Consider the following 23322-nt stretch of genomic DNA (forward strand, 5'->3'; position numbering starts at 1 on the left):
TGGAAATGATTAAGTATCACCACATAAACTGTATGAACAGAAATGGAAACTTGGGGCAACTGCCCTAAAACCACCAGGGGCCCCCAGAGGCCCACATTATCAACTAACACGTGAACAGCCTTATGGTTTACCTGTTTTAAGAAGAAGTCAAGTCAGGTCAGTTTTATTTATACAGCCCAAAATCACAATCACATTGCTTCATTGGGCTTTTTCAATCTGAACAGTGAACAACATCCTCTGTCTTCAAAAAAAAGAGGAAAAAAAAGCCTCGTAGAAGAGGGGAAGTAAATGGAAGAAACTTTAGCAAAAGCCACAGAGGAGGGGTCCCTCTCTACAGACAAGCAATAGATTCAGAAGAAGATGAAATACTTTATTAATTTATTAATTAGAGAAATTATTTCACTATTTTTTTTAAAAAAAATTGCACACAGGTCTGAAATACACAAACTTATACACAGGCCAAATACACATGCATTAATGTATGGAGGATGTCATAACGAGGGGGCAGCACTATGGTCAGGTGATCTGAGCAGTAAGGGGTTTGGTGCCTTGCTCAGGGGCACCTCTGCAGTGCCCAGGAGAAGCCCGATCCTGAAGAGATGCCCTGCTTCAAAATCAATTTCAAGACGATTATTTCAGCTGACATTGTGTGCATACTGAGTTCATTGCAAAATTGGTTTGTGGATTTGTCATGTTATGTTACATCAGGAATATTGATTCACAGATGGTCAAAAATAGGGGGATACGGGGCCCGGCAGCTATTAATTTATTCTATTTTATTTTTTGACCCAGGGTCCCCCTAGCAGGTTAATCTGTCAACTAGTTGCATTCACTCTTAAAAATCCTCATTCATCATGCAGTAGACAGGGTGTTGCTGGGCCCCCTGACATCATGTCACATTGAGCCCCCTGTACTGTAGTACTGTTTGCAACATAGTGCTGTCCAATGGTGAAGTGCCATCTGAAATTATTCTCCCACTGGCACCAACAAAGTAGGTTGTCATGAATAATTAGTAAACCCTCCAGTGATCTGAACTAGTAATTTGAAGGGGATTTACATTTCCCACTGCTCTATAGAACAAGTGATTTACAGTATGACAATTCGTCATTTCAGTCAAGAGGCAAGCATATGATAACTGATTCACCGTGACTGTACTCTGAGGATAAAAAACAAGCTCTGCACAGCTATGACCGTAGATGACCTATCCGGGTTGCCGTAGTAATGCAAGACTGTGGCACTCCTCCTCAATGAACGTTGGAAAGATGGCGACGGCATACGCACAAGCGAGAGTCAACTGTACCGGCGGATAGAAAGTGCTCCAAAGAGACACAAAACCGTCTCTCTTGCAAGGATTTAACGGTGCAAAGTCTGTCTGATATCGCTGCGACATGGTTTAGTCCATGCACGGCTAGGACCGAGAAGCCGCTACTTTGCTATGGAGCCTCCGGATCGTAACAAGCCCAGCAGGTATGCGAAGCTGTTGAACAGACACTACACCATCAGGACCTCGCACTTGCCAAATAGGGAGCTGAACGTGACACTGCAGCGGGCTCTATGGGAGCGCTTGCGCATCCCTTAGAAATCGACTTCCTGCCAAATAGTGCTACGCGTGCAGTTGCTGCATTTGCAACACACAAGAGTTGCAAACTTTTTGGAGCAACGTTTTCAGGCGCACTTCGCTGCAGATATTAGCCGCTCATCTGATTCCCGGTTGCTAGAAAGAGAGGCAAAATGCTCGCCCCGTGCTGAGGTAACATTACGAGCCTTTATTCACCGCTGTAACAGTGCAACATGTCAGGGAGCGAGCTAGCTAACATCCACTGTTAGCTGTCGCTTGTCACTTTATTGTTCAGCCGCAAGTTCACTTACAGAAACTGACCGAGCTGACGCTAGATACGGTTTGCAACGTGGGTTCGTAAAGTCAACTTGAAGGTGTATTGTTTATTATTTCATGGTGCCAGTCCATGCATTTCCTCATAACACCGAAGCACTAACTTCGGCAGGCTTTAGCTAGCATGTTGCTCCACTGTTATTGTTAATCCTGCAGCTAGACTTGGCGCTCGTGTTGTTGTTGTGTCGCTCTCCACTGCTGAATCATGACATGGACTCGCAGTTTATGCATTTTTAGGTCATTTTTATCTCACGTAGATGTCTATAAGTCGGTGTACACTGTGTTGCAAATGTATTCGCAGTGCTCGGATGTCGAGGTTGGCGGACGATAACTTGCGTTGTGTGCAATCTCGCAGGGGAATGCACACACGAGATGTTTTTTCTCATACGTGCGCATCTCCTAATCGAAATTCCGCAGTGTTTGCCCCTGACCGCCGGCAGACAGACCCTCAGGAATCTGCTGTTATGTCTTCCCCCTCCTCTCATGCAGCCGTGTGTCTGCAGAGAAGAGAGAGGCATTTAACATGCAGGATCAGCTCTGTCATCTGCCATGATCCTGTTTTTTTGTTTAGCAAGTAGCTTGTTTTTTTCCTTTTTAGTGTCGGCTTTCAGTCATGATTGAGTACCAGTGAGTTGTTATTCTCTTGTGGCCACTCAGTCCGAAGTGGACACACAAACAGCTCGCGTGATTGTGCAATACTGGCCCTGTTACTGTAATTGCAGCCTGGCATTGTTGCGTAGAGAAAAAACACAGAGCCATTAACTAAGGTGTTTCACTGTCACATTTTTTTCAGTTTTACATCCATCTTTGAGGTGAAAGGCATGCATGCATTAGCTCTGCTGTACAGTCTGTTTTACTTACCTGCAGTAATGGGATTAGAACAGAACAGAACATGCGTAACTTGGACCATTGTAACCAATAAAGGTTACATGTCAAAGTTGCGTAGTTTGCAGGAACAAAACATAAATTCATTGCTCAGACTAAAACAGGCCTCACAACATGCAACTGTGAGTCATCTTTTCTTCTTCCTATCTAGGAGATCCTTCCATCCACCTCGACGAGTGTATATAGGTTAACCCTAAATGTGAGGCTAGTTCAAACTCTTCTGATTGCTTGGCAGAGAGCTGCCGTCACTGTCCTCGCAAGTACAGTGGTCCTTTGTCAATAATATCTTGTTCTCAGAGTCAGTGTGTGAAGACAGTGTGGCTCACAAGCATTCCATAGATTTCAGGATGTGGTGTACTGTGAACAGTGGATGGCTGCCTGGAGCCCCGGACACGCTCACGGGGCAGAACTCATTAATGCCTGCATTTGCCAGGAGCACAGGCTGCAGAATACAGATGGACCATCCTGTAGCGTTTCCTATCCGCATCCTGTCTCTGCCCGCACCTGCTTTAGAGAAATGAGTGCTGCTCTCACATTCTGTCACTCTCATCTGTCATTTCCTCTTAAACAATAGGATCTTTGTAACTACTAACACTTATGAGGTTACCAATAAGCTGCGATAAGATGAATGACAAGGAAGGAGAGAAAAGATTGTGTAGTTATGCAGAATAACGTGTTTGTTGGTTTGATTTGACATTTATGATGTGCACACCTGCAAGAAATTGAAACTGACAAATCTGTTGCTTTTGGCTCTCTGTAGTTTCAGATTGAATTTTCAAGGTGGAGCAGACTTCTGCCTGCACTGCATTTATGATGCAAGTGGCATTAGGTGAAAAACATGTCATTACACCATTTACCTCATGCTGCAGTCCACAGTCTGCAGGCACAGTCTACATTTAGATACATTTATCATGTGACTTGTAGTTAATGGCATGAGCTTTTACTGGTACAGTAAGGTCTACATCTTTTCTTAGACTGAGGATGTTCTCTGGTGTCAAGCAGTTTATAATGCCATGTATAAAAGCACAGCAGTGTTTTAGTGATGCATTGACTCTCAATTTTAGGACTTGAAGTGGCTGTTTGCAGCGTTTTTGCAGGAGCAAACTCCTCTGTTTTGCGTGTACAGTATGCTGTGCACAGTTATAGGAGAGGCTGGGAGGTCCACTCTTGGCAGTGTCACACTGTTCCAGCCAAGGGTGGGGTCAAGTACGTCGTGTACATTGTTTGTGAATTCTGTCCGGCCCCGGCACAAATTCTGCATCAGCTCTGCCTGTTTATCAGTGATTAACAGCAGGTCAGTGATGCATACACAAGCTACACTTCCATTTTGATTTGCGGTTCATGTGCACAAATAGGTTGTCTATTCTTACTGCCTCTCCAGTTAACCCTGCGCTGAAATAAGTGGCCAGCAGATACGTCCTTTTTACAGTGGGAGGTCATCAAAATCTGGATTTAGCTTATCGAGCATCAGTTATGCCAGCGTGACCTAATTGGTGGAGAGTATGCTCTTACAAAACCCCGGCCACATTCTCCTCCTTTTCCTCTCTCTCTCGAAAAAAATCCCCTTTAGTTTGGGCATTGTGAGCAAGTGTGCTCACTAACCAGCTGTGTGCTATTCAGCTGTGGGCCTCACAGGCCACGTGTCACAACTATACAATAGAGTGCCCCTTCCTGGTACAATGGTGAGGATGGTCGGTGTCAAAGGTCAGGCCCCCCTGACTCTGGCAGCCCTCGGTATCACTGCTTCAGTCGCTCTACAGAAAAGACTCTCGATTTTGTGCTGTTTATTATGCACTGAGTGTTTCTGCCTAGGGGCTCTAGCATTCCACTGGCCTTTATTGGAGCCCCAATGAGCCATCAGATGAGCCATTGAGACCAGCCAGACACCATCTGCAGTGATAATTCACCAGCAGCAGCCAGGCAGGGACAGCTTGAAGACCGTAGTGCAGCTATGGTTAACTGCAGGGCATGCTGGCCAGTAACTTTCTCTGTGCGGCCTGCGCGTAGGTTTAGGAAAAAAGCAAAGAATTCAGAAGAGGAATTTGCTCGGTCTTTACTGCTGCAGCACAATCTGTGCTCCAAGTGTCTCATGGCAACCAAACAAACAACCGGCGGCAATGGCGTCATTGGTTCCGCTGTCATTCCTGAGTGATTTAGTCATGCTGTTGTGCGTAGAGAAGTGTCTTTTTTAAACTTAGTCGTGTTCCCTCTCACATGCATGGACTATTTTTGTCCTCAGACTTAACACACACGTGCACATTTTGGAATGTTTACAAATGCTCACGATCTGATCTTACCCATGATGGACGCAGTGGGAGCTTTTACCGTGCATTTACTCTTTCTCTTTGTTTCCTGCTACCTATTTCAATTTTTGTGTTGCAGAAGCACAAGAATTTGCCTGTTGTTGTTGTTGTACTAAATGCCTTATTGTAACACACGAGATCGCTTACTGTGCCTTTTTGTGCCTGCATACTGAAAAGATCACTGTCGTGTCGTGCTCCTGCAGAACAGGCCCCCTCACAATTTCCCGTACAATACACTCATAAAGGCACCAGTGTTCTTTCATGCGAGAGTTATTCTGTAATTTCAAGACTGCTGTGGTACACATGGCTTTGGTGTTCACGTTAATCTTGCAGTATGTTTCATTCATGAAGTCTTGATTGCATGTGGAGTCGAATAAAGTTGCAGGATTTGCAGCAGGTGTCTGTCTGCCCTGCACGTACTTCCACAGCTGCTCCCAGGGGACTCGGAGTGTGTGCATAGAGACTGCAGTGGGGCAGATGGGCAATAGAAGTCTGGACTTTCTCCCTGTGTGGCTCTCTGAAAAGCTTAAGCAAGCGGTTTCCCGATTACTCCCCTTAACACTCACACACACTTCCCTCCCCCCCGAGTGTGTGCCCCTTTCAACACCGCCTGCACAGACGCTAACAGGCGCGTGTTGGGGAATGCCTTTCAGTCAGATGATCGATTGAGAGACACATGGTGACGAGCATATAGAACGCCCGTTTCATGGCCCTCCTCTTCTCTTTTTGTTTTTGTTGGCCGGGTCAGACCTTCCAACCTTTCTCTCTAATCCTATTAAAAACCCCTCAGAAAGGCATTAGGGAATAAAGCTCAGCCTCTGACATTGTAATCTGAAAAGGCGTGCTGCCTGCACTCTCCGTTTTCTTTTTCTTTTTTTCCTCGGGGAAGTGTTTCAAGTGATTATAGTGTTTCCTTTCTGCAGAACTAGACGCAGCATACTCTGCAACGACTATCTATTATCTGCAATATTGAAGTCAGAATGTTGTTAAGCAGCATCGTTATTGTAACTGCAATCGCACAAAGTAACATGCTGATTTGCATTAGCACTGTGTTTGCACATCTACACAATGTGGGTGAGTGAATCAGTGTTCCACGAAATCTTGCAGTACAGATGATGACTTAGCAGACAGATTTAATGAGGGTTACTATTTCTCCCTCTCTGGTTCAGCCATGTTTACCTAGACCATGAGAGGGTGCCAGTAGGGAACCCACAGCTTATTATCCTGCGTCTGGAGGGCTGTGGTCGTGCACAGAGCATTGCCGCTGCACATTTGGGAGGCAGCCAGTCAGGCTCCAAAGGACAGACAACTCGTCAGTCTGCTGTAGGTAGCAGCAGACATTCAGTCTAGTTGCAGTTTAGCAACCTGTTTGCTGTGGCATTAGAGGAGATTTGGTGCACTCCCTGTTATGGGTACAAACAACCCCGCACTATTTGACCTTGCACACATTTCTTACGTGTGACTGTGATATGACTGAAATTAGTATCATACTGACATGCCAGAGATTTGGCCTGCCATTAACATCACTTTCATTAGAAATATGCAGATGTTGATAATTTGTCTTGACTGTTTTTGCTGCAATGTCATTAAATGTCGACAGGCAGGCCAAGCGGGCGGAAGATGCATCCCAGCAGAACTCTGAAGTGGGTGAATCCTGGGACTCTCCCAGCGAGGAAGAGGAAGCTCTGTATGGCACATCACCTCCTTATAACCCCCGTCAGATGAAACGCATGTCTGGCAAACATCAAAGGAACAGCCAGGCGAGGAGTGCTGGTCGGTCTCCCAACAAGGGTAAGTTAATGAAACAATTTATAAATGGAAATCACTAAAATCACATTGCCTTTTTTACATGCATTGCAGTAACTTGTGTTTATGTATTTTCTGTGTTAATTTCAGCAGACCTTAGCCCGTCTGGCCTGAGAGAGAGTCCCAGGCCAGCGGAGACTCCTGAGGAGCACAGCTATAAGCAGGGCAAGAAGCAGAGGGCCACACTGCGCTCCACAGAGAGAGACCAAAAGAAGACCTTCGACAACTTCATGCTGGATCCACTCTCAAAGTCGAGCCCTTTTGGTGCCATCAACATGGATCCTAGGAAGCATTACTTGAGCTTGGGCTGCAGCACTTGCAAACTTCCTGTGACTATGCCCCATATGGCCCGGACCCACCGCCAGACCTCCAGGACAGACTGTCCTGCCGACCGCCTCAAGTTCTTTGAAACTTTGCGGCTGCTGCTCAAGCTCACGTCTATGTCCTCCAAGAGGAAGGAGAAGGAGCAGAGAGGCCTGGAGAACATGGCCTTCATGGGTCACAACAACGAGGTCATCTGGTTGGAGCTGCAGGCTTGGCATGCAAAACGCTCCACAGGTGACCAGGACCTTTTTCTTTTCACCGCCCGCCAGGCCATCCCTGACATCATCAATGAGGTGCTGCACTTTAAGGTCAACTATGCCAGCTTGAGAGGGGCCCAGTGTTCTCAAGCAATCGAAGGGGACTATCATAGTGTCCCAGATTTAGTCTGTGGAGAGGACAGGGAGCCTGCTGTAGCAGAGACCAACCACTGTGGAGTAGATCCCTGGGGGTTTAGTGCCTCGCCCTCATCAGCAATGAATGCAGCAGAGCCTCTGGGCTCTGGCGCTGACTGCAGGGAGCACCTTCAGCGACAGCGGCTGGCATTTGAACAGGTCAAGCGTGTTATGGAGTTACTAGAGTCGGTGGAAGCTTTGTACCCCTCTTTGCAGGCCCTGCAGAAGGATTATGAAAAGTATGCAGCACGAGACTTCCAGGGCAGGGTGCAGGCGCTCTGTCTGTGGCTCAATATCACCCAGGACCTCAACCAGAAGCTGCGTGTCATGGCCACTGTGCTGGGCCTCCATGATCTATCCCGTATCGGGTGGCCTGTCTTTGAGATCCCTTCACCTCGCTGCTCCCGTGGCAATGAAGAAGAGGAGAATGAGGAAGATGAGGAGAATGACTCGACAGCAACTTTTACAGCTGACAGTGAAGGAGAGGAGAGGGACGTTGAGGAGGAGGATGGCGGATTGGAACATGTAGCAGAGGAAGAGTTGTCTCCCTCCCTGACTCCTAAGTTTGCTCGAATGTTTTCAGAAGATGAGTTTCTCCCAACTGCTAATGCAGTAAGTACAGAAGTGATTGCAGGAGGGGGAGTATTCTGCCCCACAGCCATCTACAGACCATTTGTGGATAAAGCTCTGAAACAGATGGGACTGCGTAAACTGATCCTCAGACTGCACAAACTGATGGACCGCTCACTACAGAGGTCCAGAGCAGCGCTGCTCCGCCACACTCCTGCACTGGAGGTAAGACTATCGTTCTTACCTTTTTCTTTACCTTCACACTTAATGAGTACAATAATTGATCCGATATAATCTTGCATTAACACTGAAATAAAATGGTCGTAGTGGCATTATTACATTATTACAGGATGTGATCATATATCTGTATGTAATAAATGTGCTCTGGTGTCCTGTGGAGATAAAACTATGTAGTAGTACATAAGGAGACTTCTCAGTAGACTTGTGCCCTCTCTCTCTCTCTCTCTCTCTGTCTCTCTCTCTCTCTCACTCACACACACACTCACACACACACAACGTTTCCCTCTAAAACATGTTTTATTATTAATTAATATAAGATTAACACAAATACATAAAAATATTTAACTATCGGGAAAACTTAAGGTACAAAAATAAGGATCAAACATACATCAAAGTGCAGCCTATTCAATAGTGCTGGAATTCTTAATGTATTTATAGATGAATCAGTTAGTTAAGTGACAGTTAAGTAAGTTAAACAATTTTGATGAACGAGTAATCTTCGGATTTTTGACTGTCAGTGAAAACAAGCAGTCATCTATGTGACATTGTGACGACAATTTCACTGTTGTCTGACATTTTATTGACTAAGTAATAATAAAAAAATCAAATCAATCAATAATGGAAGTTCATGTTGGTCGTAGCCCTACATCACAGCTATGTCACACATTCTGGTATATGTTGGAGATGACCACAACTGTGTTTTTAAAAAAATAATAAAAACTAGAGCTGCAACGAATAGTACATTTTTCAATTAGCTGACTGAAACAAAATTGCCAACTATTTGATAATCGATTATTCGTTCCAGTTATTTTTCAAGAGATAATGTCAAACATGTGATGTGTGCTTTTCTTTGTCATTTATGATCGTAAAAGAGTCTTTGGGTTTTGGACTGTTGAGTGGAAAAAAAAAAAAATTTAATTTGGGCTCTGTTAAATTGTAACGAGCATTTTTCCCATTTTGGGGGGGACATTCTATAGACAAACTGATTACTCGGTTTATTAATAGATAATTGGCAGATTAATTGATAATGAAATAATCATTAGATGAAGCCCTATAAATAACTTACTTCTGTTGGACCTTTCAGGTTTATATAAAAAAAAAACCTGATAAAGCTTGAAGCATGCTGTGGTGCTAAATAAAGCTAAATGCACCATGTTCCACTCAGTTTATAGGAGAAAGGGCATCCTGTAGAATATGAGGTAAATTTGTATTTAAAGCAAAATTCATATTGTTAATGGTCACTGAAATGTCACACAGAAATTTAAGGATTTAAAGGTTTCTTTGTCACATACAGTTTTAATATGTGTTGTCAAATGCAATTTTATGTTTTCCATTACATTTTTTCTATTGAATACATGTCGTATTCCAGTTAAAATAGTAGTATGGTGTGGTTTACTGATTCAAAGCAGTCACATCTGCAGTCTGGAACTGCTGTCAAAAGGAGAGCGAAAGCAGTCAAAAAGCTAACTGTAATGTTTGCAGTGCTAATGCTAGTAATTTAATTAGTCCCTGGAGGCTATGAACAACAGAGGATGTGTTGACACATGGAGAAAGCAAATACAAGAAAAAATGAGCAGTAAAGAGGAGAGGATTGTTATTGAGCTTATTGCAATGAATAATCAGCTCATCTGCGTGTTGCTGACCTTTGATCAAAACATGGAGGCCCACAGACACTACAGTGCTCTTGCAAGTGTGCAATGAGGAATGCGAGCACTTCTTGGACTGCTTATTTGCTGAATGTGATGAAGGAGATGCATGTTGTCGCTGTACAACATTGGTAACAGAAGCATGTCTTTGCTCAATACTAGGGCTGTTTCTGTGTAGTGTACGCTATGCAGTGCAATCCAACAGGGATGCATCTTCGGAGAATCTTTGCAGGTGCAGTCTCTATGGATCAAGCAATGAAAACACAGTTTGAAGAAGAAGAAGATGTACTTTATTAATCCCTTTACAGAAAAACTCATTGTTTTTGTGTCAGTTGTCAAATATCATTTATTAAGTGGCAAAATAAAATAAAAAAACAGCTTTGAATTGATTATGAATCCAAGTATTCAGGCACTTAATATAACACTGTATTATTCCACTGGTTAGCAATGGTTTTGGATATGCTAAATTAACTTCACTGGACCTATTTTCCACCTGCAGTTTGCAGACTTCCCAGACCCCATGCTGTACAGTGATTACCTGCCAGAGCTGTCGCGCCATGAGTCCTGCAGTGGTCCGGCCCATCCTGAGCTCGAGGCAGACCAGGTTTCCTGGGAGGATTTGCTGCACATGGACCTCCCATCCTTCCGGCCGGCTTTCCTCGTGCTCTGCAGAGTCCTTCTTAACGTCATTCACGAATGCCTTAAACTGCGACTTGAACAGAGGCCTGCTGGAGAGCCTTCACTGCTCAGCATCAAACAGGCAAGCAGAAAGTGAAACTTTCACTTTAGCCTCGAAATTGAGAGTTTTTAAGTGACTCTTAAATGCTGCATTCCTAACTAAATGCTTTTATACTTCTAACTAACATAATCTTAGTTATGTTGCATGCTTATGTTGTTTGTGCCCTGCAGTTGGTGCGTGAGTGTAAAGAGGTTCTTAAAGGCGGTCTCCTGATGAAGCAGTATTATCAGTTCATGCTGAGAGGCGTGGTGACTGATGATCAGGGCTTGCAGACGAATGCCAATATCGACGAGTTTGAAGAGGACCTTCACAAGATGCTGGTGGTAAGACTCATCTTGAGTGTATAATTGTTGCAGTCAGTCTATGCATTATTGAAATTCAAGTTGAATGTTAAGGATCCTATAGTTACCCCAACATCTGTCACTGTTTTTGTAGGTCTACTTTGACTACATGCACAGTTGGATCCAGATGTTGCAGCAGCTGCCTCAGGCCTCTCACAGCTTAAAGAACCTATTAGAGGAGGAGTGGAACTTCATCAAGGTCATCACTCCTTACATCCGAGGAGGGGAGGCCCAGTCTGGGAAGCTTTTCTGGTCAGTCCCCTACCTGAAAATGGAACTGATATAAATGTTTGTGGATTGATTTGGGGACTGATATCTTAATCCTAAATCTCAACCTATCCTTTAAGAGTGTTTCAAATAATTTATATAAAAATGAGGATTGTTCTGCTCTTTGCAGTGACATTGCTGGGATGCTGCTTAAATCCACTGGAGAGTTCCTCGATGCCGGCCTGCAGAAGAGCGGTAATGAATTCTGGGAAAGTGCAGATGACAGCACTGCCTCAGATGAGATCAGGTAAGAGGAATAACTTGACTATCAGATTTCTGTTTCAGTCACTGTTCATATATTTTGTCCCATTTGATGTTTTTTTTTTTTTTTTTAACTTTGAACCTTTTGATTCTTGGAGGCGGTCGGTTATCGAGACCAGTCGGTCACTTAAAGAGCTGTTTCACGAGGCCAGGGAGCGAGCGTCCAAGGCTCTGGGCTTTGCCAAGATGCTTCGCAAGGTGAGAGACAGCAGTGAAGAATTGTCATTCCCTTGAAATAGAAAGTCAAAACAATACTGACTTTGGAGTCTGTCTGTGACCCTGTTTTCTCTGCTCACCAAAGAACTGGGACTGTGTGTTCTGACACACACTTTGTTTGCTTCTCTGTCTGCAGGACTTGGAGGTTGCTGCAGATTTCAGTATCACTAATGGGGTGACTTGTCTCCTGGAGGCACTGAAGAAGAGAAACCATGTCAAGGTGCGTTTGCTTTTTTCTGCACATATTTATCTTTGTCTTCAGTTCTCAGGTCATTTACGCACCTGTTTAACCTCCTTCTCTTATACCCAGGTTCAAATTCCAGGTTTGGAGGAGCTGCAAGTGTTTGTCCCCTGTGGTTTGAAGGATCAGCGGCCTCTCATCCTGCAGCTTCTCAACGCTGCTGCTGGCAAAGACTGCTCCAAAGAGCCTGATGAAATTGCAGAGGACGAGGCCTACCTGCTCATGAGTAAACACGGAGCTGGGGACTCCGCCAGTGACTCTGACTGGGCTCAGTGGGACGGAGAGCTGCTCAAACTGGTCCCCCAGATGGAAGCTGTTGACACTTTAAGGGCCATGAAGGTACCGGACATATTTTCAATGATCTTAACAAGTCCCTCAGTGGTCCATGTGCTTTCAGTAAAGTATATAGTATTAAAGTATTATAAGCCTTGAACAGGGCTTATTTGAACTGTTTCCAAGTAAACGGGTTCCTTAATTGAAAGTGGTTGAAAAGTGCTTGGATTTTACCCTTAAAGCTATACAAACTCTTTTTTTTCAGGTGGAGAACATGCTCTTGATCGTGATGCAGTCAGCTCACCTGGTGGCCCAGCGAAAGGCCTTTCAGCAGTCCATGGAGGACGTGCTCACTCTCAGCCGGGAGCAAACATCTAGTCAGCCTCTCATCGCGAGTGCTCTGGAAGAGCTCAAGGTACTTACGTAACCACACGCTGACGATCTCTAACCTGGTAAACCCCATGTTTATTTGGTGTTACTGTAAAGACAGGTGCATGTGGGTGTCCTACTTTCAGATTTGTTTTCCACTGCAGCTGCTGTCATTCACCCTAAATTTCTGCTCTATTATAGTTACCTAATAAAGACACTCTGCTACTATTAGGCCAGATTTTAGAGGTGATTCTCAAAAGGGAAGTCACTAACTTTCATATCTGTTGCATTCAGAGTCGCAATACCACATGTAATGTCTCACGTCATCAGTTTTTTGTTTCGAATGCTTTTACTGATCACTTTGAATTTGAGGTTTTAGAAAATCAGAAAATGATAATAAAACTCTTCTTCCTCATTCTTCTCTCCTATCACAGGATGAGGCACTGCAGCTATGCATTAAGATCAGCACTGCCATTGACCGAGTCGAGTACATGTTCACCACAGAGTTTGAGGCAGAGGTGGAGGAGTCGGAGTCGGCCACTCTGCATCAGTACTACAGGGAGGCGATGATACAGGGCTACAATTTTGCCTTTGAGGTAACGCAGTACATATTCTTAAGGAAACACATGCTGTAGATGCTACACAGCCTCTATCCCTACTTCTTCTCTGATTTTTACTGGTCAGAGATTGTGACATAAGAGTCACATGTCCACTTCTGTAGCATTGAGTTTTGGGTTATATTTTGCGGAGTGAAAATAAATCTACATAAGTGTACTTATTGTGAGATCTACAGATGAGGGGAGGTTGAGTTGAGGCGGTAATCTAAATGTCCTCCTGTTTGCTGCTTTGTGTTATTTTCAGTACCACAAGGAGGTGGTGCGCCTAATGTCTGGGGAGTTCAGGCAGAGGATCGGGGAGCGCTACATAGCTTTTGCCCGCAAATGGATGACCTATGTCCTGACCAAATGTGAGAGTGGCAGGGGCACCAAGCCTAGGTAAGGCTTTACTTTTTATCAGTTGAGCACTTGTATACATTTTTTAGTAATTTGTTTGTGTCTTTTTTCCCTCTGGTTGGGTGCAGAGTCTGCTAACTAGTGTGATGTTCCAGCATTTAGAAGTTAGAGTATGTGGCTCAGAGATGCTTTAGCCAGGCCCTCTGGTGGGGCATTAACCTCATTAACTAATAAGCACTCCTACTAAGGCAATTAATCTTGGGTAAAAAGTAAACAATGTTCCCCGTCAGCTTAAACAAACTGCAGGCTGGTAAAAACATAAAACATCTCTCTCGGTCTAAGTTCATAGTAGTTAATTATGTTTTCTTTGTGTGATAAATTCCTTATTTGCCCTTCTGTTTGTTACAACTATTATAGAAGTGATCTATTATTTCGAACCAGTTATATTAATCTTCTGTGGAAGAGACACAGCGTTGAAATACATGTATTTCTGCCCTCTTTGTCAAGAGCTTTCGTTGTGACCCATAACAAGCTACCATGGCAACATTGTACTCTGATAATAGACTGAAGCCTTTAGGTTATTTCATGGAATACAACTGAAATAGTAGCATGACATTTTGGAGACATAACAGAGACCTTTTTTTATATAAATATGACAAATATGCAAACAAAAATAGGCACATATCAGTGAGCATGAGCTGAGTTGTTTTGTTTATAAGATCTAAAACTGTGCTGCTCGTACGGAGGAGAACACAAAGAGCCACTTAGACCATGTCCTTTGTCCTATATGATGGTATTATTATGATTATATGATGTTGTCTAATATTTGTACCTGAATGGTGGCTGTTATTTTTATTCTGTTCAAACACAAACGATGGAGAGGGAGAGAATGAAACAAACAGCATGAGAAAGGTTTAAGACACCCTGATTAACCGATTAAGTGTTTCCCCTCCAGGTGGGCGACTCAGGGTTTTGATTTTCTTCAGGCTATCGAACCTGCCTTTATATCAGCGCTGCCAGAGGATGACTTCCTGGTAAAACATCCTTTTATTCTTCTCTTTGTTGCTGTTGACAAATTGCACAACAACCATGCTTGAAAAATAATGTATTTACTATCTATTGACTTTGAATTTACGTGTCTCTGCAGAATTTACAAGCTTTGATGAATGAATGTATTGGACATGTGATTGGAAAACCTCACAGCCCAGTCACCGGCCTGTACATTGGTAAGATGCTCGTTGTGATCCGAACTGTTGGTGACTTCCTCATCTTGAGTTCAGAATTTAATTCGGTGTTTACATTCTTTTGTAAGTTTATAACCTGGGTGTCACAGGGACACAAAGCAGGCACATAGGCAGTGATATAACAAATCAGTTCCCATGCAACAGCAGAGATGGACCTTACGTTTGTTAGTCTGAGTAACCTTTCTGATTACTCAGACTCCTTTAAGCAGGGCAAGTGTGAAAGTCTGCTACTATGACTGTGAAGTCGGATGTTACTGAAGAAGAGCATGTTTGCTCAGCAAACACTTCTGATTAAATAAGGACAGAAAAAACAAAACAAAAATAGGCAATCGTAGAGTGCAGACATCTGCCAAGGCCAGTAGTCTACTCCTCTTTGACAGCAGACAAATGAAATAACTGCCACGCAAACAGCAGGATACATATCACCAAAGCAGACAACATGGGATTGTATAAGAACTATAACTTCACAGCGGCTGCAACCACAAACCTCAAAGAGAGCTGCACAGAATTAAGTTGTTTAGTGATGAAGGTGCTCACCCGCTCCACAATGAACTATTGTTGACTTGCATTACTGTAGGTGCAACGGAGACGTAGTCAACCACACATTGCTCATATTACCAACATTACAGTCTCTTGTGCCTTGCTGTACTCATGCTGAGCGGGTTAGTTGCTCGAAGACACAATCATTGTGATTGGCTGCACCAGTGGAACGCACATTGCATTGATTTGTTGTTGATGATGATGATCGGTGCATTTAAAGACAGTCGGAGAATAGGGCTGCCTTAACCTTGTGATATGGAGTTATTTTATTTCTACAATTCTACAATTCTGCGATTGTTTTTGTCACTATTGAACTTCACTACCACCCACTGGATTTTAAGAGATATGGCATTTATTCTGCCAAGGCCAAATGCCCAACTGGAAATGTTAATAAAAGTAAAAATAATTTCCGTTTCTGTTACCTGTTGTTCCTTGGCCCATGCTACTGCCTTCCATCCTTGGATCCATCCTTGTAGTTTTTCCATAATCCTGCTGATAAACAGACAAAACCAACTGAAAACATAGCTTTCTTGCTGGAGGTAATACAGTCTTCCTTCTGCAATTTAGAGAGTCACTTCACCGATTTTACACATCAAGATTAGTTTCTTTCCTTGTGATTAGTCTTCTCAGCCTGTGAAAACAGTTGTATTATGCTGCTCTGTGGGAGCTTTGTGAAGACTCAGAAAATGACCCCAATCACATCACTATGACATCTAGAAGGTTATCTCATCTTGGGCTTTGAGTTTACACATTTATAATAGAACTCCCTTACGGACTGGAAGTGTGGAGTTTGAAAGATGTGGGTATTAGGGAGGGTCTAATGAAGGGCATTATAGAATCCAACATGTTTTTTACACATACTAAGGATTAAAAGTATGGAGGTGCCATACAAATCAGTCTAGTACCCCTTTAAAGAAACACAAAAGTAGTGTAGTGCAGAAAAATGATGCCTTAAAGGTGTCCACCAGATGTGGCCGAAATAATTTCTTGATGTGCAAACTAAGAGTCAGTTTGATCTTAGAACAGCTGTGCAGAGAACTAAATGTTGCAACACAACACAGTGGCTGGCCACTGTATGTGGTTGTTAAAACATGAGCACTTCACCACTTTAGAGCAGAATGAATGTTATTTTTGTGATGTTGCTTCATTGTAGATTTCCTCCAAAACGACAAACACCTTTTGTTGGTGGCATGATTAAATCAAGCTTTTCGTATTTTTCTTTTCAGCTCCCAGAAATGGTCCTCGTCCTGTAAAGGTCCCTCGCTGCCATAGTGACCCACCAAACCCCAACCTGTTCATCCCTAATGCTGAAGGGTTCAGGTAGATGCTGATAGTTGAAGTTTTGACAATAACCTGTGTGCCTAATGTGTTTTACTGTCAGTACTCTTTCCTGCATGGCTCATTACCTTTGCTTTGTATGCCTCCTGGTGTTTCTGCTCTGTAGTTGTTCAGCTTGTGTGTGATGTTGGATTCCCTGTGTGTGTGTGTGTGTGTGTGTGTGTGTGTGTGTGTGTGTGTGTGTGTGTGTGTGTGTGTGTGTGTGTGTGTACGTGTGTGTGTACGTGTGTGTGTGTACGTGTGTGTAAACGCTGAGTGTGTCTCAGTTTTGAAATGTATATAGTGTCTGAGAGTGAGCGTGTTCGTCTGTCCCTCAACCAGCCACCCAGTCCACACCCTTAAACATGATCTATTCACATCCCACACAAAGCCACCTTTCCTCCCAAGGCAGAGCTCCTCAGTTTGTTTTTTCACCACACAGCTCTCGAAGTCTCCCCTGCGACCTGCGGAACCAGCTGTTCCCCAACGGCCCTCGGCCCGTCCCTCAGGGCCCGGGGGAACACAGCCACACCAAAGCACCCAGCAGCAGCCCCAGTGATGTCAGGTAGCCATGTCCCCATGTCCCAAAGTCACCTGGTAGAAATTGCTGACAAAACACAGCCTCAGATACAAAAACAACAGCCCTCTCAATAGGAAAGCACACTTATAGAGAGATATATTTTTTCTTCTTCTTTTTTTTGTAGCTTTGACTCATAATTTTGATTTGTATTTGATTGCATCTAAAGAAACACAAAATATGTTAGACAAATATTGGATTGACTTCTGTATCCACAAAGTCGGCCTCCTGAGTTTATTTTTGTACATGAAGTTTAGATCTTTGGAAAACAGATCATTTCTAATGCATTGAGGCTGTGTTTACCACATGGCTGTTCTAGAATCTAGACCGGCTACAGCTTCAATGAAGATGCTTCTAAATAAAATGCATGGCATCGATGCAGGCTACAGAAAGCCTTAAAAGTGTTGTAGCTTTTACAAGCCCTGCAAAATGTCACCAAATAAGAGAAACGGCCTTACACAATCCTGGTCAAGGGAAGAGACTGTGATTGTTGTGCATGGTGTGAAAATGGAAAAAAACATAATCTACCTCATTGAAAGAGTGAGCTATGATACTGCGCTTTTTAATGCTATTAGTCTTGCTTTGATGCTGGTGATTCACTGCCATTAGATTTTTGGCTTGTGTTTTTGTGTGTGCTTTTGAAGTCAGAACATGCCCTCTGGAGATCTAACATTCAAGTGTGTTTGAGCTGTTTAATGACGCTGGTGCATGCTGAACTGCTAATGGGTTTCAAAAGGCATACTGAGAATCTTTGTTTCTCCTGAAAGTTCAGATGATTTTATCAGAATTGTTTGTATTTGATGGGCTGGATTATTCATGTACTTTACAGTAATTATGTCATTTTCATTTTGAGCAAGACTGGCAACATTTTTATCTCATATTGAAGATGTTTTCGATTGCTTTGCAAGTCCGGATGCTTTTAGGAAGGAGTGCCCGTTAAGGGCACACTTAACTGCATTATATTTTATCAAGAGCTTAAAAATAAATTGTAGTCCTGGCAGAAGGGATCACACTCTGTTGATCTTAAATTTGGCCATTGACAAAGAAAACCCCCCAGACTGAACCCCACCATCTGAATCAGAAGTGTTGGACTCGACATTGTTGCATCAGTTTCTTCCGTGTCCTCGCAGGGGATCCAGTTTCCACGAGAATGACCGCCTGTCGTCAGTTGCAGCAGAGTTGCATTTCAAATCTCTGAGTCGCCACTCCAGCCCCACGGAGGACAGAGAAGGTGGGCACAGTCGCTGATTGGTCTGCATGCCTTGATCCACATTGTGCGTATTAACTGCACTGACCGGCTGACTTTTCTCTTGTGATTTCGTCCTCCAGAGCCCTCCTATCCAAAGGGAGACCCTAACAGCGCTGCGCGGCGAAGCTGGGAGCTTCGCACCTTTATAAGCCAGTCCAAGGGTGAGACTGTCGGGTGATGAGGCATGTTGGATCTATTAAAATACGCAATCAGTAACGTTTTTTTAAATAAATCCTGTTTCCTGTCTCAGACACAGCAGCCAGGCAAAGCCCCATGGAGGCCGTCCGTCGCTCCATTCGCAAGTTTGAGGACAAGCGCTACGCCGTGATGAAGCAGCGCAACATCATCGGCCAAGTGTGCCACACACCCAAGTCTTATGACAACGTCATGCACGTTGGGCTCAGGAAGGTGACCTTCAAGTGGCAGAGGGGCAACAAGATAGGTATGACTGCACGCTGACGGCTTTTGTTTGGATGTGGGTTATGTAACGCACATGCAGGCAGTGATGTTATTTTCTTTGTGTATGATAACAGGTGAGGGCCAGTATGGGAAGGTGTACACCTGCATCAATGTCGACACTGGAGAGCTAATGGCCATGAAGGAGGTATGTACTCCAGAGGTATCAGTTACTGTAGGTAGTTATCAAAATAACTAAAAGGTCTGCAGGTAGAGATAACACATTCTTTCTTGCTGTTGAATCAGATCCGATTCCAGCCCAACGATCACAAAACAATCAAGGAGACTGCAGATGAGCTGAAAATATTTGAAGGCATTAAACACCCGAACTTGGTGCGATACTTTGGAGTCGAGCTCCATCGGGTAAGAGAATTATGTTTATGTCAGTTCAGGCATCACGTGGCGCTTACTGAAGCAGCTTGGTATAAATCTCCATGCGCTCTACCTGTAGGAGGAGATGTACATCTTCATGGAGTACTGTGATGAGGGCACTCTGGAGGAGGTGTCCAGACTGGGGCTGCAGGAACATGTCATCAGGCTCTACAGTAAACAGATCACTACAGCCATCAACGTCCTTCATGAACACGGCATCGTCCACCGGGATATCAAGGGTCAGTGCCACTTGCTCTTGGAGTTTTTATCCTTATTAGAAGTGCAGAAAAGTCTTTACATGCTGTTGATTCTCTGTTTTTTTTATATCAGGAGCCAACATCTTTTTGACGTCGTCAGGCCTGATCAAGCTGGGTGACTTTGGCTGTTCAGTCAAGTTAAGGAACAACACTCACACCATGCCAGGGGAGGTGAACAGCACACTGGGAACAGCAGGTAAGAAATGATTTCCTGTGCCTCCACCAGGGGTCACTGTGGCTCGACATTTCAACTTTTTCCCTTTCACAAATAGGCCTCCACCCACATGCTGTGACTTATTACAAAAGTATGCTATATTAGTTTAGTGTGATATTTTTTGTATGCAGTTGATATGACTTTACAATCTTTATTTTATGTATTTCTTTTGTATGTGTTTATATTAAACATATTTCCCATTAGTCTCATGTGATGATGCAAAAATATATTTCTTGAACCTGCAAGCATCCCATATTGTCGTATTATTACGTATAATTGCATAACAAATTTGAGTGTTTTCAATTAAATTTGTTGTCTTTATCAGCATACATGGCACCTGAAGTCATCACCAGAGCAAAGGGTGAAGGTCATGGACGAGCAGCGGACATCTGGAGTTTGGGCTGCGTTCTCATTGAGATGGTGACTGGAAAGGTAAGGAGTGACAGAGAAGAAAAAAATAACAATTACATTAAGTAGATTTTCTATTTGTCTTAAATCAAGCAGGTTTAAATAAAGAAGTTGGTTGTGAGACACTGTTCTGTCAGTAAATTGCTGACTAACTGCTGCTTCTAGAGAAGTGAAATAATAGTGGTTATTTGGGGTTTTCTAAACTGCTGTTACAAAAATATAGAAAGAAACACCACTCATCCAGCAGCAGACAAACTAAAATTAAAAAATCAAAAGATTTTTGCACACATTTGAGTGTGCGTGTGCTGTTTTCAGTCACTTTAAAATTGATGTCTTTAAGTTACAAGACCTAACACTATTTACGTGTGTCAAAGGCCATTTTCTTGCCCATATTGTGGTTGATTCATTTCCCTTTCTTTCCACTTCAGAAAATTCAGTCCACCAAAAACAGAAGTAAAACCCACATGTAAATAATTTTCTGTTCTCACTTTTATCTCACCTTGCAGAGGCCCTGGCACGAGTATGAGCACAACTTCCAGATTATGTACAAAGTGGGAATGGGCCATAAACCCCCCATCCCGGAGAAGCTGAGCACAGAGGGGAAGGACTACCTGGGCCACTGTCTGGAGAGCGAACCCAAACGCCGCTGGACAGCTAGCATGCTGCTAGACCACCCGTTTGTCAAGGTAAGACGCTGCCATGGCTAAAACCCTTTGAAATCACATGAAAGCATCCAACAAGCTCCCATATTACAGCTGCTGTCTTTGGTCTGTTTCAGGTTTGTACGGACGAAGAGTGAATGGACCTCCTCTGTGGCTTTCAGGTTTACAAATTAAAGCACTACTGTACATGCTGTCGGCAAAAGAAAAAGAACTGTGGACGGGGAGAATAGAAGAAGTTATGGCTGAAGGCACATGGAGTTAAACTGAGGAACTAATACAATATCATTTCAGAGGACAACTGGACCTATGAAGTATAGGGTTTTTGTGTCTTTATGTACCCATGGACTGGGGGTGGAGGGGCTGGGGTGGGACTGTACATACTGTAAGAATAGGATTGGCTTTAATTCTTGTATAAACAATATTGTAAAGTTAAAGTAACTATTGCCACATGTGTTGTTCTCACTGGTGAAGAGACCTCTGAAAAGGCATTGAGGATTTTTTTTTTTTAAACAAATGGGAGGGCGTGGGCGGGGGGGAAGAAATCTATGGCACTTTTAAACTGTTTACCCAAGGGGCAGTTGAGTAGAGGAGGGAAGAACCAGTTGCCCTTTGAGGCTGAAAAAAGGTGTGGTAAGCCTCACTGAATGGACTGGTTTATGAAACGAACACCATCCAAATATTACATGAATTTATGACTTGTCATTTTGCAAGCGTGGGCACTAGGAAGGATTTTTTAAAATTGTATTTTTCTTTGCCTTTGCTGAGGAGTTAAATGTCAAGTTGGAGCAATGTTCAAGTCTACTGGTTGCCGGTGAAGAGCTGTTCATGTGACCGGAGTGTAGCCAAAACTGAGAGGAGAAACGGGGCCTGCTCTCCCTCCCTGCTGCTGAACATCCACACAACCAGACACTGACACACACCACAACTTCTGGTCCTCTGCTGCTCTTACAGTGTTTGCTATGTACAAACAATATTAATAAACCAATCGTTTTTTTAATGAAATGTCTATTTTCTTCCACTTCCTTTGACGTCTTGAGCTCCTGAAGCAACAAAAATGCACGTGTTAAGAAATGCAACTGTTATTCTGTTGTAGGACAGCAGTCAAGAAAGTCTGTTTTGTTAAAAAGGTAGTTTGACTGCCTTTGCTTCATTCAGACGGATTAATGTCATCAGCCAGTCCAGCAGGAAAACGTCACCCAACCCCCACTGACTAACCTATCGTATGTGTGGCAGATAGTAAGAACAATACTTGTGTTGCTGATGCAGTAGCCCAGTCTGATGTTGATCCAGCAGGCCAGCTGCTTACTGACCAGCCACAGAGGTGAAGTATAGAGCAACAGGTTGATAACGAGGCCACTGAGTCATTATGAGCTGGCACGAGAAGTTGGATTTCAGCAGCTGCAGGAGGCCAAGTGTTCAGTAAAGAGTAAAAATGTCATGTTAAATATGCACTAAAATAAACAAGAAATGTTTATTTTGGGCATTTCCTTTCCACTTGAAGACATGTAATGAATGCAGACCATGCCATGACCTGCACATGAAAACACAATGTTTAGTAGTGTTGTGCAATGTCTGGCCTTAAAGCAATAAGAAAACAACCACCTTGTCAGGGCATACAGACCTTGCAAGTGTAATATGGCTCAGCTCTGCTCTGTCAAACAGGCCTATCAGCTCGTGTTACTGTTGTCTCAGGGTGTGACCTTACAACACCCAGCCCTCTCCTGACATCCAGATGAACTTTGATTGGATTTTCTCATTTCATATTCTGAATGGGGCTGTCAAGTTGGAGTGTGACTAAACCAACAGGGCAGCTGACCTTTTCAGTGATATATGGCCGCTGCATCACCAACTATTAATAGCTCAACTCCCAACTATGCTGTGGTTTTGTGAGAGCGTTTCCTAAAAGTCAAGGTAATATCAGTTTACATATTCCTTAAACCACACTCCCTTACTGAAGAATAGAGGTGTAATATTCTGCTGTTACCATCACTCCTGCTTTTCTACTGGTGATTCACTGCCGTTAGATTTCTGATGTGTTTGTGTGTGCTTTTGAAATCAGTACATGCACACTAGAGACCTAACCCTCAAATGACCTGCAGGTGATTCTGATGCATGCTCAACTGTTAATGTGTTTCAGTACGCACACTGTGAATAAGATGTTTTTCCCCTTGAAAAGTCAGATGCTTTATTCAGTTATTAAACTCAATCCCACCCTCTTTTTCTGCATTGAAATATATAGTATAGTCACTAGATTTATTGGTTTAACTCGTCCTCAAAATAAGGTATAAAACTTGGTTCACGTACGTACA

General features: G+C 43.4%; 1 protein-coding gene across 3 annotated transcripts; it reads left to right on the plus strand.

The window, feature by feature from the left end:
• Nucleotides 1-1272: 1272 nt before the first annotated feature.
• map3k4 (mitogen-activated protein kinase kinase kinase 4) lies at nt 1273-22019 on the plus strand. Of its 3 annotated transcripts, none has more exons than XM_073481989.1 (27): nt 1273-1467; nt 6680-6870; nt 6976-8396; nt 10557-10817; nt 10967-11119; nt 11232-11389; nt 11535-11651; nt 11764-11863; nt 12018-12101; nt 12192-12461; nt 12661-12810; nt 13199-13360; nt 13626-13759; nt 14673-14751; nt 14865-14943; nt 16728-16821; nt 17261-17383; nt 18526-18626; nt 18725-18805; nt 18895-19086; nt 19178-19248; nt 19347-19463; nt 19552-19711; nt 19803-19925; nt 20269-20375; nt 20858-21037; nt 21130-22019. In XM_073481989.1, the coding sequence occupies exons 1-27, from the start codon at nt 1436-1438 to the stop codon at nt 21148-21150; spliced, it is 4761 nt and encodes a 1586-aa protein (XP_073338090.1). In that variant the 5' UTR covers nt 1273-1435; the 3' UTR covers nt 21151-22019. The 3 variants fall into 3 exon arrangements, with proteins under 3 accessions (XP_073338090.1, XP_073338091.1, XP_073338092.1); XM_073481990.1 differs by having other exon boundaries at nt 6979-8396; XM_073481991.1 differs by lacking the exon at nt 17261-17383.
• The last annotated feature ends 1303 nt before the right edge of the window (nt 22020-23322 follow it).

Source organism: Pagrus major, chromosome 15 (assembly GCF_040436345.1).
Source record: "Pagrus major chromosome 15, Pma_NU_1.0".
Taxonomy (NCBI): Eukaryota; Metazoa; Chordata; class Actinopteri; order Spariformes; family Sparidae; genus Pagrus; species Pagrus major.